The sequence below is a fragment of the Branchiostoma lanceolatum genome, chromosome 4 (assembly GCF_035083965.1).
Source record: "Branchiostoma lanceolatum isolate klBraLanc5 chromosome 4, klBraLanc5.hap2, whole genome shotgun sequence".
Lineage (NCBI taxonomy): Eukaryota > Metazoa > Chordata > Leptocardii > Amphioxiformes > Branchiostomatidae > Branchiostoma > Branchiostoma lanceolatum.
The window spans coordinates 6,715,357-6,733,767 of NC_089725.1; the positions used below are offsets into that span (position 1 = coordinate 6,715,357).

The window sequence follows — 18,411 nt, forward strand, 5'->3', positions numbered from 1 at the left end:
CGAGGGAGTGAATTCTATGTATTTATAGAAGAATCGAATGCTGAGGGAAGGCTGTATGCTGGGGATTAAGCTAAAATATGAATTCCACAAGGGGACGCTGGGCTGAAACAAGAGGGCGCAGCGCCCCTCCTTCCCAATTAAGATGACCCCGATGTGGGATGTCTTAATTCTGCAACTGTCCTCCCTCTGTCATCACTTAATTTGAAGACATGATGATAATTTTTGGCTTCAAATGACCAAGGTCAGGAGATACTTTATTACCGGGTTACAAATTTAAGTTGCTTTTTGACTTTGGAAAAAGTTGTTTTGAAAAATCATCAGAATACTACTTCCAACACCCAGTGTTTGTGAATTATTGAGTCTTTGAAATACAGTAATATGACTATTGTATGTTCTACAGTAACTATATACTACCGTATTTTCTCGATTTTAAGTATGCACTTCTGATACCGGGCTAGTTCCAGACAAATTTGCATAGCTGAAACGTAAACTTAAAAATCTCGAATAAAGTATGCACCTTGACTTTGGCAATGACTTGTGATGCCTTTTGAATTTTGAAATGTTTTAAAGTGCGTACTTTATTGGAGAAAATACGGTAGTACTACTAGTAGTTTATAGTATGGATGAAACACCCTTGATCACCCTGGATTGGTGCCAGCTCCATTTCCTTTAACCTTTCTGGCACTTTTGACCTACAACGTTCCTAGCATTCAAACTCCAATTGCGTAACTGCAGACACACACCAATACAAACAAACACCAACTGATTACAATACCTCCTTTTTCACGGAGGTAACAATGATTATAATAATCATTTTATTTCCCACAACAAAAAAAACTAGCGAGAACACAGGGAACGCAGCCAGTACAGATGTTATTGACCCATGTAAAAACACACATTCCAGGTCCTGGCGCTATTTATTCAGGTCTATAGGCATGGTGCAGGTACATGTATGCACCTTACTTCACCTGGCTCCTGACGTGTCCATATATGGTAATGATTCGGGTACGACACTAATAGCCTCGACAGCAGACCATGCTACGGTCTTTCTGTCAAGATTCTTACGTACTTATTTCATTTGTCAAGAATACGGCATCACAGGGATTTGAATGTTATTGGACATGGGAACATTAGAAAATAGTACGTAATCGTTAGCTGAAAAGAAAGGCAATACTTCAATCGAAACAACCTCCGCACTAAGACCTGCTGTAAGGCTATCGAGTATTACTCACTGTTGTTTACATTGAGCAGCGCGGTGCGATCGCTGAATATTTTATCAGTAGATAATCCTGGGACAGAGTCCACATATTTCCAGAGGAAGATCCAAGGCAGGAGGTCTCAGCAACCGCAGTCTTCCTTTTTTCAGCATTCCGTACCGCTCGGTATTTTCTGGTGCCGGGACGTCCGATAGTCAGACTGTGCTCATCCCAGGAAGCGGAAGTCTGACGTGTTATACCACAGGTGCGTGCAACGTTACACTTAACTTACAGCTCTTAAGGTTTGGGCGAGCGCATCCCTCTTAAGCCACTGTTTCAGTCGACAGGATCCTTCTTGGTTGTCTAGAGGTAGGCTAGCCCTTCTGTGGCTATTACAACTTCATTTTTTCACAGCTATGTGTGGTTTAAGGTCTAGTTTCAATACGTTTACGGAGCTATTGTTGTTAAGCTGTAATGGTATGCTAAAGGTCGCCGCTCCCCGGTTTTAATCGTCTGGAATACTGGGCCCGGCTCAGTGACATTTAATTATGAGTCACATATAGAACCTCTGAAAGCAAATGGCAACTATTTTGCTCAAATGTGACAAAGATGTTGCGTTATGTCACCGTTTTTTGTGCTTCAAATCCAGTTTTGTTACCATAGTTTGTCATGTACTTTGGGCAGGCATGGTGATAGTACTTTACACCTCCCTCAATAATCCTGTCAAAAATGTGCACTCAAGGGGACGTGGGGAATTATCTTTAATAGTCTTTCCTGGTTGACATCGGGGAAACATGTCCCTAGCCTATTTTGGATTTAAACCATAAAAAGTTGGATTTCTTTGATCTTGTTGAAGAAACATTTTTTTCCCAGGCGCCAGCTAGCTGAGCTAGCGGGCTTTTAATTAAGCAAACACGCAAATGACCTACATGTTGGGCCACTAAGTTACATTTAGGACTTTAGATTAAGTCCTTGGCTACATCCACAGTACTTTACATTTACCAGTGACTGTACAGTTTTTCCAAACAAACGTAAAACATGTGTTTGTACTTGGACTACTGTAGTAAGATTATGGGCGGTGCCCTGTTTGACGGTGGGGCACCAGACTTAATGCCCATATATGGTGGCAACTTCCAAATATGGCGTGGCCAAATATGGCATGATGAGTCAGATAGCTGGTCCGGACATAATGTGTACACAATTGAGTTAGGTCAGAAACAATGCCACCACTGACTTGGCAAGTTTCCCAACTTAATATCAGCTAACTCACCTGAAATATAGGCAGTTTTATAGTAAGTCCTCTGGAGTTTAAAAAAAAAAAAAAATTTGAATTATGATGTCATACAGGAAGATGGAACATTACATGACTATTATGTATGGGTAAAAATTACCCACTCAATTTATGTTCAGAAACATGTATATGCATAAAAAAACATATCAGTTGGTACATATAAAAACATACCTGGGACCATTTTCCCAAGGTAACATGACAATTGAACATACATGACACTTACTGTAGGTACAATACATTCCTGTCTTTCACTTTAATGTTGAATGTATTTCATAAAATATTTATTATGTTAACGTAACCATTTTTAGAAGTTTTTACTTGCTTTGTTTTTCATCTCAAGAACAGATTTTACTCATCACCAGAATCAAAAATCAACATGATGTGTCAAAGATGTATTTCTCATTTGCCTGAGTATATCTAAGGTGCTTATGCCAAACACATAAACAACTAGAGTTCCGCGACCTCATACCTTCGCCAAATGATTTTAACCTTTATGACTGACGTATCAGGAGTGTTTGTCATCAATTATAAATCATACCAGTTGATCTTCTTCACCCAAAAAACAAAAGTATGAGCTTAACAAAGAAGGTTATGCTAACAAAGTAACATTTATCATGAATTATGCAAATGGGGTCCTTATTAGCATAATTTGATTCAACGATGTTCACATTCACATAACTTCCAAATGACACAAGTATGAAATTGCCATCATTTACCTGTATGGAATTATAGTAGTTTCTCATTAATCATGCAAATTAGGCCTACATTTGCATATTTTTTATCTATCAAAATTCCTCAGTAACAAATGTCACATATGTCAATAGTCATATCATGGAACACAGCGGGTTTTCAAAATTGTCTCATTAATTATGCAAATTAGAATCTGATTTGCATAATTATCGTCCAATCATTCAAAGCATCACATAAGCTATCTACATACCAAAAATCATTACCATCCATCAAGCCCATCTTGAGTAATAGTATTTTCTCATTAATTATGCAAATGAGGTCTTCATTTGCATAATTGATATCTATTAATATTTCTCTCTTCTTCAATTACATATGTCACATGTTTGAGAGTCCTATCGTGGAATTTGGCGGATGTATAAACTTTCCTCATTAATTATGCAAATTAGATACTGATTTGCACAATAAGTATCTAATCATGTACATCATCACTCAAGCTATCTACTTACCAAAAATCATAACCATCCATCAAGCCCTTCTTGAGTTATTCTCTTTCAAAGTCTGAACCAAAACCTGATCCTGCAGTGAAAAAAAAAGCCGCTAGGGGGCTAAAACCTATACCACTTACTCTCTGTCCAAAGAGCTATCTACCACTCAAAAATCAGTTCCATAGCTTGTCCAGAACACGAGATATCGAAACAGGAAGTTCCGCTGCAGTACCGTAACAAGCCGCTAGGGGACCCAAAATCTAATCATTTCCTAGTCTCATCAAGACCTACCCACCTACCAAATATCAAGACAATCCATCCAAGCCTTCTCGAGTTATGCTGGTCTTTACAAACATACATACATACAAACGCTACCCTCTGCATAACCTTCTCGGCAAAGGTAACAAACATGATATGTACTGTGTAACAAAATAACACTCTGTTGTTCTTTCTACAGATCCATACCATTGATTCAATACACTATTCTGAACTACCAAAAAGTGGAAAGCCATGGTGAGTTTTCATATTTCTTTATTTCTAAAGAGTTAAGGTGTTTAAGAATAAGTGCTAGACTGGCTTGTTAGAAGTTTAGACAGTACACTGCACATCTGTATATGTACCTGTATAGACATATTTCATTCTTGTATGGTTTACTGTAATATGCATAGAATATTGATATGCACTTAGAAATCCAATAACATATTTTTAGACTTTGAATGCTCTTTGGAAAAAGAGACATTTTAATGTACATTTGGCCCCATCAATGTGATTTCTTGGTTCACAGATTCTCAGCTTCATCTTTTTTGTTTCTTATGGCCCATTTTTTACATGTACATGTAACGTCACATTTTAGGAAATTGTTGTCAACGCTAAGATGCTAATTTTTAAGCACAAGTGTCCCTTCCTGTAAGATAGAACAAGATGGTGCTACTACTACATGCTATACAATACAGTATACACATTGTTTTCATGTACAATATTTCTTCTATGATTGAATTGTTGCCGCCAAAATTACGTTTGCTTGGATGCCATTACCCAACTTTAAGCGATTATAACCAATACCATTGAAAAATAGCCAATCCCTGTGGAAAACAATACCACTTGAGCCCCAAAACAGAACTGTGATAAATTGAAGCAATGTTACCCAGAGAAGCAGTGAAGAAACACCATAGAGGTGCATTTATAAGGTACGAAAGGTGTTCAAGATGTACGTGTATCTAGTCATGTCTACTGTGGTGCAGTTGGAAAAGAAGAGACCCATACTCATCGAAAAACTTTTAGCGGGCAGACAATACTGTACATGCAGAAATGTTCACTGGGATTTGATTTCGCGTTAGGGAAAGAATGGAGTGTTCGTGGTGATTTTAACTTCTAGGTACGGAGCTCACTGCAAAGAAGGCGAACACGAAACCACCCTTAACATTGAGATGTCAAGGAATATATGTATTAGTTAGCTAATTTTAATGCAGTCATTTTATGTAGCCTGTAGTCAATTCTATGTAGTCTGTCTGATGTATTTTCTGTGATTACTCCAGGAAGAGTAGCTTCATACTCATGGTATGTAGCTAATGGAGGAAATAAAGTATCCAAGTATCCAACATTCTGCGTTTACAGTAATTGTTCTGCAGCCTGGCCCAAATTGGGGTACTTTTATCAATAAAAAAAGTAATAGGTTTTGGTCATCTTTGTTTTTGTATCATATCAACTTATTTTAATCTTTCCCCAGGCGTCTGGAATTAAGATTTCAGATGAAGTCGTTCAAGCATTTGATGCTGTGAAGGGGCACAAATTCAAGTATGTGACATACAGGGTGTCGGATGATGAGACACAGATCATCGTGGAAAGCCAAGTGAAGGTAAGTCAAGTTCCCATCACGAGTCCTATCATGACTTTTCGCACATGAGGGCCCTCCATTGAAGGGTTCCAAATACTTGTACTTTTTTAAGGTCAGGTTGCTCATCTAGTCGAAAGCTAGGTTGCCCAGTTTGCCCTCGTTTCAAGTCGCTGATATTCATGGACCAAATCAACATACCATTTGTTTGCTTGGTTCTTTTTTTGCCAATTTGAAAGATATTGTGTTCTCAGTAGACCACATAGTGAGTAGGACATGTGTTACGAATTATACCCAATAAAGAAGAGGGATAAAGAAGAGGGACCCACATGTCCCTAGATCAGTCTCAGCCAAGTCACAACTGGGAGTGGACATACATTTATTATAAGCAATACTGGTGGCATCCTTTCCAATACACGTATGTGACAAAATCAGAGGGTTTAGTCAGGTACATGCATGTACATGTATCAACCTCAAAATGTTTATATTTCGGTACTAACAGTTGAAAACATGATTGTCCTTTTTATGAAAGTTTTAGCAATATAACCTCAACTGTAAAGTATACATTGTACTGTGTCAAGAGTTTTGCATAAAAAACAAACATCAGTCCATTTGCAGACAGATCAGCTGACAAGTTGTTTTTTACATTTTATCGCAGGAGTCAACATGGGAGGATTTCCAGGCCCATTTTCCGCTTGACAAGCCACTGTGGGCAGTGTACGACTTTGACTACAAGAGCAAAGAGGATCACAATCGTAACAAGTTGGTCGTCCTTTCGTGGTAAGTACTTCTTTTATCATGATAAATAAAAAATTAAAGCATTGTAAGATGTGGTTATTTTTTTACAATTTATGAAAATTTTATTTTCAATGTATTTGACTTGTTACCTTCGTCAAGAAGGTTATCTTTTTATGCTTGTCTGTGTGTCTGTTAGTGAACACGATAAGTCGAGAACACCTGGATGGTTTGTTGTCGTATTTGGTGTATCGGTGTGTATGTGGGAAATCTCAAGATGATTAGATTTTGGGCGAAGTACTTTGCATAATTAACGAGAAAAGTGTAAAATTGTGTTATATTGTATGCTCAGTATATGTTCAGGTTGGGACGTGTTGGCGGTGTTGTTTTGAGGGGTCAAGGATAAGTGGTAGGGGTGCGTAGTTGTCATGTGGGAGGCAGGAGACAAGTTGCTGGGACTAATTGGCTTGTCAGTCAGCTGTAGGCATTGGTATGAGAATGGTATAAGCAGCAGAAAGTGGTGTTGAATATGGTGGCGGGAGACAAAAGTTGGATATACACGGCCTTATATGAGGAAGAACAGTCGTTAGTCCAGTGTCACAGCATGGGGATAGGACGGTGTTCGGGGTAGGTGAGTTAACCATGTTAACGGGGGTTGCCCAAATATCGGACGCTTTTTTACGCGCTGGAACTCACGGCGCTCCATTGCTGGTTGCCAGAGAATGGTCATGTTTTAATGAATGAATTTTGAACACATTCATCTAAGGACCATACTTGGACAAAAAATGTATTCATACTGTTCATGGGCCCTTCATGCTCCGCGTTACATGCGTAAGACGCTGTGAGACATTTTCACGAATGTACCTTCTGATTTAGTGCTACGCCAGATAGTGTGCCTTACTTAATACGCTTTGGTAATTTTGCTCTCTTCGGAAGTTGGTGATGAAGTTAGGGAAATGTAAAAAGGCTTGAAGTCTGCTATATTCTAGCTTTCTTTTGACCGGAAAATTTTGACTGTGTGCACTTCTCACGTCAGGTGAGAAGGGCTATATCTAGCGCATCCCAGCTCATGTTCCCACGGGAAATAGGCTACTACGCGGCCCGACGTACGTATTGAATGCGGCCCGACTTACGAAATCATTACGAAAAAACGACACCGCTTACATCAACAATACTCCGTCTACTTATTGGGAAATATCTTCGCCATCTCTGTATTCAGTTTCCTTTTCATACACGGTACCAATCACATGTTAGAGCGTAACAAAACTGTGCGTTGAATCGTTCCACCACCATCGCGGCCCAAAAAAATGGCGGGAAAACAACGTCGTCAGACGACAGCAATGTTTACGTTGTTTTTCTTTGGTCGGTTTTCTTCTCAACAAACACTTAAAGACCCAAATTTTTAGTGTTTTATGAAGTTCTTTGTCTTATGTGTATGATAGCTGTGTGACTTATGTATCTGCTTGGCACAGGTCGTATATTTAGGTGCCGGGCCGTCTAGCTACGCAGTGACCCTCTACTTAGCGCTACCATCATTATTGTCAAAATACTACTTTTCGACAAAACAAGAAATGAATATGTACACATATGTTTTGAATGTAAATGACAATTATGTGCATGAACTTGGGTTACTTACCTTCCTTATCAGCATAGTCATTGGACACAAACACGGCGTACTTATGCAAAATAAGATCAGTAAAAAATCTGTGCGATGTTAGGGCGCGTGCGATGTCAGGGCGCCCCCCGTTATATCTGGGAAGGAAGAGTATAAGTCATACTGTATGGTGTACATGGAGGTTGTGTGGAAGTGTGCACTAAGAGTACGGATACGTATTGCTGAAGAAGTAGTTGATGAAGGGTGGATGTAATATAGATTACAGGATGTAGTCTGAGTCTGATAGTTATTACCTTCGCCGAGAAGGTTATATTTTACTGAGCGTGTCTGTGCGTCTGTTAGTGAACACGATAAGTCGAGAATTCTTGGATGAATTGTCTTGGTATTTGATATGTTGGTAGGTCTTGATCAAACCTGAAAATGATTAGATTTTGGGCCCCCTAGCGGCTTGTTACGGTACTGCAGCGGAACTTCCTGGTTTGATATGTCGTGTTCTGGACATGCTATGGAAGTTATTTTTGAGTGGTAGATAGATCTTTGGACAGAGAGTAAGTGGTGTGGGTTTGTGCCCCCTAGCGGCTTTTTTGGAACTGCAGGAGCAGGTTTTGCGTCTGACTTTGAAAGGGAATAACTCAAGAAGGGCTTGATGGATGGTAATGATTTTTGGTAGGTAGATAACTTAAGTGATGATGTACATGATTAGACACCTCTTATGCAAATCAGTATCTAATTTGCATAATTAATGAGGAAAGTTTATACATCCGCCAAATTCCATGATAGGACTCTGAAACATGTGACATATGTAACTGAGGAAGAGAGAAATATTAATTGATATGAACTATGCAAATGAAGACCTCATTTGCATAATTAATGGGGAAATACTATAATGCTATGGAATTGATTTTTGAGTGGTAGATAGCTCTTTGGACAGAGAGTAAGCGGTATATGTTTGGGCCCCCTAGCATCTTTTTTGGAACTGGAGGAGCAGGTTTTGCTTCAGACTTTGAAAGGGAATAACTCAAGAAGGGCTTGATGGATGGTCATGATTTTTTGTAAGTAGATAGCTTGAGAGATAATGTACATGATTAGATACTTATTATGCAAATCAGTATCTATTTTGCATAATTAATGAGGAAAGTTTATACATCCGCCAAATTCCATGATATGACTATTCAAACAGGTGACATTTGTAACCGAGGAAGATAGGAATGTTGATAGATAGAAAATACGCAAATATAGGCCTAATTTGCATAATTAATGACAAACGACTATAATTCCATACTAGTAAATAACGGCAATTCATACTTGTGGCATTTGGAAGTTGTGTGAATGTGAACAGCATTGAATCAATTATGCTTATAAGGAGCTCATTTGCATAATTGATGATAAATGTTAGCATAACCCTCTTTGTTAAGCTCATACTTGGGACAACGTATGTTATTTGGGTGAAGACGATCAACTGGTATGATTTGAATTGATGAGAAACACTCCTAATACGTCAGTCATATTTAGGTTAAAATCATTTGGCGAAGGTATGAGGTCGTAGAACTCTTGTTAATACATGCATTGAAAGCTTTAGCTTTATTTTCAAACATCACAAAATACTAATTAAGATAACATGTGACCAAGACTGAAAATCAGGGCTGTGTGCTTAAAACAAATTACAGGTACTGATGCAGATGTCCACCAGTACCTATACTAAAACATTAGCAACAACTAGAGTTCCACGACCCCATACCTTTGCCAACTGACTTTAACCTTTTTAAGTGGCATATCACAAATGTTTCCCATTTATTATCCAAATAAAGACCTCATTTGCATGATTTATGTCAGGTGATACTTGATCAACTTCTCTACCCCAATAACACAAGTTGTTCAAAGTATGATAGTCTAAGCAAAAAAGGCTATTCTAACATTTCCTCATAAATTATATAAATAAGGCCCTCATTTGCATGATTCATGCCTGGTAATGTCCACATCTACTTACTTTCCAAACGCTGCCAGAATGAAATCCATTCTTTCCATTCTTTCTCAGTTACATATGTGACGTGTTTGACTCAAACAGGTCACATGTGTAACTGAGAAAGAATGGATATCGACAGATATCAATGATGCAATTGAATACATAATTTGCATAATCAATGGCAAGATACTATAATTCCATAATGGTAAATGATGGGGACTTTTAGAGTCCTATAAAAGAATGCAACAGATTTACAAACTTTCCTCATTATGCCAATTAGCTCCTGATTTGCATAATCATCATACAATCTTGTCAATCATCACTCAAGCTATCTACATACCAAATATCATGACGATCCGTCAACCCCTTCTTGAGTTATTTTCATTCAGAGTTTTACACAAAATTGGCTCCTGCAGTTCGAAAAAAAGCCTCTAGGTGGCCCAATTTACTCTCCCGCCCAAGAGCTATCTACCACTCAAAAATCCTGACCATAGTATGTTCAGAGCACAAGATATGGAACCCGGAAGTTCCACTGCAGTACGATAGCAAGACGCTAGGGGGCCCAAAATGTAATCATTTCGAGGTCTCCAGAAGATCCCACATGCGTATGTATAAAGACAATCTATCCAGGCATTCTCGAGTTATACTGTTCACAGACAGATGGACGTGACACACACACGAACGCTGTGCAAAACATAACCTTCTTGGCGAAGGTAACAAGTGTATTTCCAAAATTTCCTTGCCTACCCACCCAGTGCAATTAATAGACCTGGCAAGGTTTACGGGCTCAATCAGTTCTTACAAGTCTGACATTACACGTATTTCTTCCAAATTGTACTTACAATATAGCAGATTTCTCTGCCATTTGGTGTCATACTGGATTTGGCTCTGTAAACTTGAAGCAAACAACATCAGGCAATGAAAGGCATGTCGCCGTGGCGCAAGCGGTAAAGCAATCCTGCTGCTTCGCCATCTGGATCAAATTCCATGGATCCTAGGGCCCGAGTTCGATCCTAGGTGTCGACTCCAGCTCGGACATGTTGTAAGGGATTGCATTCATCATTTCGGATGGTGAGTTTGGTGAAGTAAAGCCGGCGGCCCCGTGTATGAGGGAGCTTCAGGCATTAGCCTCAAACGTCAAACCTCTGCATGTAAAAGAACCCAACACATTTATCGAGAAGTGTAGGGATGACCCCGTGTGCTTGCCCAAAAACGCGAGCCGTGGCAAAGCCGCATTGCACTACCACTAGCTACTTGAAAAATCATCATGCTACACCTCAAATGAGGATACCTTGATATGAAAAAAACGAAAAGGTCTTTTTCTCTTTCCACAGGTGCCCAGATGAGTTACCGATCAAGAAGAAGATGATGCATTCCTCCAGCACGGCGGCCCTTCGGAAGAAGTGCAATGGTGTCGCGTATCAAGCAAATGATCGTAGTGATCTGAGCTACGAGTCAGTGAAGGAGAAGGTCCTTGAAAGAAGCTACTAGTAGTGACGCAGAATACTTTCACATCCTTTTTAGGGGCTTAAATTTGTATCTCTTGGCAAACTAGACTTTTGTGCCAGTCATTTTTCCCACCAGCTTGCTTTAGTACACAGGTACTGTAATTCAGTTTATCTTCATGGTAGCAAAATTTCACGGTGTAAGGAAAAAGGATATTTTCACTGAACTTTAACTTCACGGTGGCGGAAAGTCATATACAGAACGGACGTGTATCATAAATAATAACAACAATTCACGGTGATGATAACTTCACGATACAGAGGTGACCATGAAAACTGTGAACAGTTACAGTGAAAGAAATAAGAATTACAGTAATATGAAATCATTCTAGCATCACGAAAGTCAGACTACATGTACCATAGAAGCAACAAAAAGATTTGCTGTGTTACAGAAAGGTGAGAAACTATTCCCTCCAGTAACATCATGCCATGAATATTTCAACTGCTCACCGGTATGTAGACATGCAGAATATCTCAGTTTGTAAGTTGTTGACAGAAGATACACATATCACATACATTAACTGCATTACAAATAAGTGCCCTTAAGGATGGAAACTGTCAATTGTGTGAAGATTTGCCGCTTTGTTGACCTGATAAAACTGGTTTAAGTATGTCATGATTGTAGTTACTGTAAATGCCTTTAAGTTCGCATGGTTTTTATTTCGCGGTAGGAAGAAAATGTAGTGTTCGCAGTGGTTTTAAGTTCACGTTTGAAACAATAGTATCGCCAGGTCATAGGTGGGCAAAAAGTTTTGCTGTGGTTTTAAGTTTAAACCATGAACATAAAACCACCGCGAACATTTCTGCATTCACAGTATCTTTGATGGCATTCCCACAGTGTAAAACTTCACTTCAAGAAAAGATCTTCTGTCAAGAAGCCAACAACTTTGTTTCTACCGTTCTGATCATACCATGTATTAGATGGAAGCATGCACATAGATGGAATAGTTTTATCATTAAAATGATCATGAGCTGGTGTGCTGATCATGTGCTGGGAGGTTTACTTTGATGCAAATTATTACTTGATGGAATGGACATATGAATGCAAGGCAAATGTTTATCACTGCATTTATCATCACGTAAACTTGTGATTTAGTGAATTTAATAGGAACCTTTTGTTTGCAGGAAATACTAACCACTTGTATTTTGCCATTTTAATATGTGAATAAATAGCTGGTCTCTGGTGAATTTAGTATTTTTTTCATTCTTCTGCAAGGCCACACCAATTTATTTTCCTTGTTTGCTTGCTGGCTTATGTTTCTCCTTTGAAAGAAAGGCATGTACCAGCTGGAGTGTTTCACCTCACCAATTAGATTTTATTTCGTAGATTTGAATAAAAGTAGATTTACATTGAAAGTTTTATCATGCAAATGACTTTCACACTTACATAATCTATGCCTGGATATGTATCATTTTAACTTACACATGTCAGAAGTATCAAAATACTTCTCTCAAACCAGAGAAATGGTTTCGGCTGGTTTTGACCAATTTTTATGCGTTTTCGTCGCGTTTTCGCTATGTCGCAAACCCACATAAAGAAAACGGGACAAAATAGAAAGCCCGACAAAAACGCATTAAAACAGGTCAAAAACCAGCCGGACTCTGCTTGGAGAGTAGCAGTAGCTGTGCATTCATGCATTCAACGCCTATGAACGGCAGTAAAACCCCCAAACAGAGGTTCTAAAACACCAATACACAGCAGTATGGGTGTGTACTACTAGTATATCGTGTTCGGGATATAGTTACAGAACTAGACCGTTGTTTAGCTTTCTGTTACTATCATTTCTGTCCATAGTTCTGTTTCTGGGAGGAGAGAACGTAAACCTAGCCTCTACCAGGCTCCGCGGATGGCTGGAAAAAATAGTAGAAATTGGCCAAATACAATTAGAGTGAATAGTATGCTAAGGGAGTCGGCTACGGAGAGAGGGTCCAATAGAGCGGTAAACTGTACCCCTGTAGCAGACTAACTCCTCTTGCATGTTTTTCTGTCTATTTGGCCAATTTCTACTCTTTCCAGCCGCCTCTGGAGCTTGGAAAGGCTAACATAAATCCACTTCTGCCCCAGCCCAGTGTTTACACGCATTACACGGTCGATTAACTCTGGGAGGGGCAGAGGGCGTGCTAATCGCACGGCCCCACAGGAGGGGAGCTAGGGGAATTGTTCTTTAGCGGCTTGAAGCATAGACCAGCTGGAATTGGTTATCGTTCGGAGGAGCTAGCAGATTCCCGGTTTTTTTGTGTGGAAAAAAAAAATTATAGATTTTCCTTGTTAATTATCAAGATCAAGTCCTAATTTGTATCCCATTGTGTACATCTCTGTCTAAGCTACCTGCACATCGAATATAATGGAAATCGACCGTTCCTTCCTTCAAAATGTCAACAAAACGCCCATGCAGTTCCAGCTCAAGCTGCTAGTATCAAGACCATAGCAATTGTCCAGGACAAAAGATACAAAAGTTCTGTAGTACCAAGGTCACAGACCAGGGGCCCATGATTGACCTTGACCTTCGTTTTGCCAACACCTAACGTTACCCACATACACAAAAATCATCACAATCCTTGAGTTATCGCTGAGGACAAATTTGTGGAAACAGACAGACATACCCCAAAACAGTAATTACCCCCCAGGCATTTTTCATGGCGGTAACAATATCTAGTCTCTACCAGACTAACTACGCCAGGGTTTCACTTGCAGGCTCCTAAACGGGCGAAATGTGATCTTCACTGTGGACTGACTCTTCTGGCTAATCATTCCCTTTTCTGCCAAATTCTATGATTCATACGCCCGTAGGAGGGCCTGGGGGAGGCTAAACAATACCGTCTTTCGTGATAACGTTAAAGTTAAAGAACCCTGTCATTTAGTTGAGGTTATGCAATACCTTCCCAGTCTCCAGGGGTGGCCAATTTGACCTTATCTCCGTAGCCGACTCCCTTCAAACATTTGACTCTATTTGGCCAATTTCTACTATTTTCCCAGCTACCCGCGAAGACTGGTAGAGTCTAGGTCGGCTTAGGGGTGTTTTACTAATCTCCAAGCAGATCCACGCCGGGCGCGAAAATCGTAGTATGCTAGCCAGAGAAGGTCCAGTCAGCCAGAGAGGATTCATCAGCCCGGCCGGGCTGATGAATCCTCTCTGGCTGACTGGACCTTCTCTGGCTAGCATACTACGATTTTCGCGCCCGGCGTGGATCTGCTTGGAGATTAGTGTTTTACCGGGCCCAGTCTGCTTTATTGAGCCTTTTCTGTCAGCCTGTCTACTTAGCTGCCATATAGAATTTCGCAGCCTGTCTACTATAGCTGCCACAGAGAGTTTCGCCGCCACCCTAGTAGGGGGGCGAGCTAATTTAATCCAAGGCCGTAAACCCACCCCCGAGCGGACTAAGCTGTCTGGGCGGGCATCACTCCCTGCGTCGTAGAGATATCGGGGAGCCCCCGATGGTATGGTTTCCATGATAGACATTCCTTGGCTCAGCTGCTCGGCTGTCATAACGTTCGGTGCGGGTATTCCGGCCCGGTTAGTATTGCACGGTCTCTCACGGGCTTTCATAGCCGAACTACTGCCGTACATTCCAGTAATTACTTACAAATCCCAGGGCCTGAAATGTGACAAGTCAAGTTTAAGATTTACGGTGGCGATATTCCAATAGCTTAGTATTAAACGTTTCTAAGTTCCAGATCCTGAAATGTGAAATGTCAAGTTTTAGATTTACGGTGCGGAGATTACAAAAGCTTAGTATTAAACGTTTCTAAATTCCAGGGCCTGAAATGTGAAAAGTCAAGTTTTAGATTTACGGTGCGGACATTCCAATATCTTAGTATTAAACGTTTCTAAATTCCAGGGCCTGAAACGTGAAAAGTCAAGTTTTAGATTTACGGTGGCGACATTCTAATAGCTTAGTATCAAACGTTTCTACATTCCTGGGGTTGAAATGTGATAGTCAAATTTTAGATTTACGGTGCGGACATTCCAATAGCTTAGTATCAAACGTTTCTACATTCCAGAGCCTGAAATGTGAAAAGTCAAGTTTAAGATTTACGGTGGCGACATTCCTATAGCTTAGTATTAAACGTTTCTAAATTCCAGAGCCTGAAATGTGAAAAGTCAAGTTTTAGATTTACGGTGGCGACATTCCAATAGCTTAGTATTAAACGTTTCTAAATTCCAGGTCTGAAATGTGAAAAGTCAAGTTTTAGATTTACGGAGCGGAGATTACAAAAGCTTAGTATTAAACGTTTCTAAATTCCAGGGTCTGAAATGTGACAAGTCAAGTTTAAGATTTACGGTGGCGACATTCCAATAGCTTAGTATTAAACGTTTCTAAATTCCAGGGCCTGAAATGTGAAAAGTCAAATTTTAGATTTACGGTGCGGACATTCCAATAGCTTAGTATTAAACGTTTTTAAATTCCAGGGCCTGAAATGTGAAAAGTCAAATTTTAGATTTACGGTGCGGACATTCCAATAGCTTAGTATGCAAACGTTTCTAAATTCCAGGGCCTAAAATGTGAAAAGTCAAGTTTTAGATTTACAGTGGCGACATTCCAATAGCTTAGTATTAAACGTTTCTAAATTCCAGGGACTGAAATGTGAGAAGTCAAGTTTTAGATTTACGGTGGCGACATTCCAATAGCTTAGTATTAAACGTTTCTAAATTCCTGGGCCTGAAATGTGAAAAGTCAAATTTTAGATTTACGGTGCGGACATTCCAATAGCTTAGTATTAAACGTTTCTAAATTCCAGGTCTGAAATGTGAAAAGTGAATTAGTTTTTAGATTTACGGTGGCGGAACTTTTAAGTCTTGAATCGATGGCTCTCAATTAGGGCTATGTCACACTTGTGCGTATATTCTACCATTTGGGGGGGGGGGGGGTTATAGGGACAACAAAAAATTAAAAAGTAGTAAGGCCGACAAAAACGCCTAAAAACACGTCAAAAACCTGCCGGAACCCATCCTCTGCTTGGAGAGTACGTATATTCAACTGCGCGTGAGTTGCGCATTAACATTTTTTTGGGTTAAGTAAGGTTTGCGGAGAAAAAGTTGTTTTCTACTTTGACCCACCGTTGTGCAGCCAGGTGATCAAACCTAAGAAATCACTTATTCGGCTGCAAACTTAAGTTAAACCAAAGACACGTTAAGCGCAACTCATGCGGACTTGTATATACGCACAAGTGTGACAGGGGCTTTAGCTCTTGAAATCAGCGCGCGCAATGACTTTCGCCAGATTTCGAGAAAACAGTCAAATTTTCTTTCCCTCCGCAACAGCAATGGTTAACATAATGAAGATGGGAAAATACATAAACGTCGTACGCCGTATATAGGCGCATTCAGGTTTAAATGACAGCCAGATGTAGCCTTTTAATAGCCCCCCTCTCACTGGACCCGCGGCACGCTGGCGGCGTCACTGCGGCCGATCGAATTGGCAAAGCACTCAACGAATTTCATCGACAAAAACGAATCTTTTCAAGCTTTGTGTGGTTTGTTGTCATTTTGGTCATATGTGTACGTTTTGAATGATATTTCCATTAGAAGGTCTCACAAATCCAGCTTAGGACGCATCGACGTCGCCAGCGTGTCGCAGGTCCAGTTAAAGGGGGGCTTGTGTAGCGTGGGTGCCATCCTACATTTGTATTTCTACCGGGGCTCCTACACTCGCTACCCTAAAAGAAAACAATTCTTTTACTAAAAGAATTGTTTTCTTTTAGGGTAGCGAGTGTAGGAGCCCCGGTAGGAACAGGATGGCACCCAGGCTAGGGCTTATGTGAAGTACCATCCTCCGTAGTAACCGCTGGCTCAATCATTTTGCTTGCTAACCACGTCCATGAAACGATTGAGCCAGTGGTTACGGAGTCGGACGGTACTTACGCTAAGCCAGATGGCAACTGCGGGCGATTATGCGTCGATCTAGTATGTCAGTACAAAGGTGAAAGCGTGGAAAGCTGACTTTTGTTGAGCTATATGGGCGCTCAGCGGTCACTGCCAGCGAGTTCAAGCCACGATACTTTTATAGTGTGAACGTTAGCTTTGTATTTCACTCTTTTCAGGTAGATATACATCCCCAGGGACAGTTTAAATGGCACTTTTCAACTAAAAAAGAAGTGTATGTAAAATCTTATTGAAACAAGACCATAGCATGTCCAGGTCAAGAGATACAAAAATGGAATTTCTGTTGCAGTACCAAGGTCACATACCAGGGGGCCCAAAATCAACCTTGAATTTCGGCTTCACAACACCTGCCCACATACCAAATATCATCGTAATCCATGAAAAGGTTCTTGAGTTATGCTGACTACAGTAGTCCGGAAACACAAACAGACAGACAGACAAACAGACAAACAAACAGACACACAGACAAAAAGACACACCCAAAACTATATCTCCATTTTTCATAGAGATAAAAAGATATCTTGCCGACCTGATATTTTCCGGCGCAATGTGGTGGGAACTGGAAGGGGGCGCTCTCCGACCTCGATTCAAGCACGCAGTTGGTAAATATTTCTGAATTCGCTGTAGAGAAATTTCAGCTCGCATTTTTACCGATAGGCTACGTCTCCACGCGCATCGTATGCCGTATACATATGTGACACATGGTACTGTGATGTCAATGTAAAACGGGTATCTCACTTGCCTGTTTGGGGTAAAAATGGCGACAGCTTTGCAAATTTGCGACAAATTTTCCCTTACGGTCAGGCTGACGTGCGACGCAATTGCGCATTTGAAGCCCAGCTAAGCAGGTTATCGGAAATCGTAGTGTTGTCACTGAATTTTTAAAAAATGTGCAGTGAGTAGATCTAGAGTGCATCAAAAGAGATTTGCAGTGATAAAAAGTGCATGTCTAATGATACATTGATAGATTTGTTTGAACTTTAATGATGTAATCTGTATCTCTGTTATAATTTGCATGACCCTTACGGTCGTACATCTTCCTGCATGACCGCAATAAAAAGCGGTCTGCATGCCGATTTGAGCTTCTCAAGAATAAACAAACAAACAAACCTCGGAACTGACATATTACATTTTAAAGACTAAATTGCGCCCATTGGAGCATTTTGGCTTCTATGTCGTGCCAATTCGCGCCATTTTGACAGTTGTGACTTTTTA

General features: G+C 40.2%; 1 protein-coding gene across 2 annotated transcripts; it reads left to right on the forward strand.

Moving 5' to 3' along the window:
- Positions 1-1,261: 1,261 nt before the first annotated feature.
- Positions 1,262-12,499, forward strand: LOC136432371 (uncharacterized). Of its 2 annotated transcripts, none has more exons than XM_066423584.1 (5): positions 1,262-1,461; positions 4,120-4,175; positions 5,389-5,517; positions 6,152-6,273; positions 11,141-12,499. In XM_066423584.1, exons 2-5 carry the CDS (start codon positions 4,173-4,175, stop codon positions 11,295-11,297), a joined length of 411 nt encoding a protein of 136 aa, XP_066279681.1. In that variant the 5' UTR covers positions 1,262-1,461; positions 4,120-4,172; the 3' UTR covers positions 11,298-12,499. The 2 variants fall into 2 exon arrangements, with proteins under 2 accessions (XP_066279681.1, XP_066279680.1); XM_066423583.1 differs by having other exon boundaries at positions 1,452-1,565.
- The last annotated feature ends 5,912 nt before the right edge of the window (positions 12,500-18,411 follow it).

Coding starts and splice junctions, on each gene's coding strand:
- LOC136432371 (XM_066423584.1), top strand. Junction 5,518..6,151: donor TCGTGGAAAGCCAAGTGAAG/GTAAGTCAAGTT, acceptor ATTTTATCGCAG/GAGTCAACATGGGAGGATTT. Junction 6,274..11,140: donor AAGTTGGTCGTCCTTTCGTG/GTAAGTACTTCT, acceptor CTCTTTCCACAG/GTGCCCAGATGAGTTACCGA.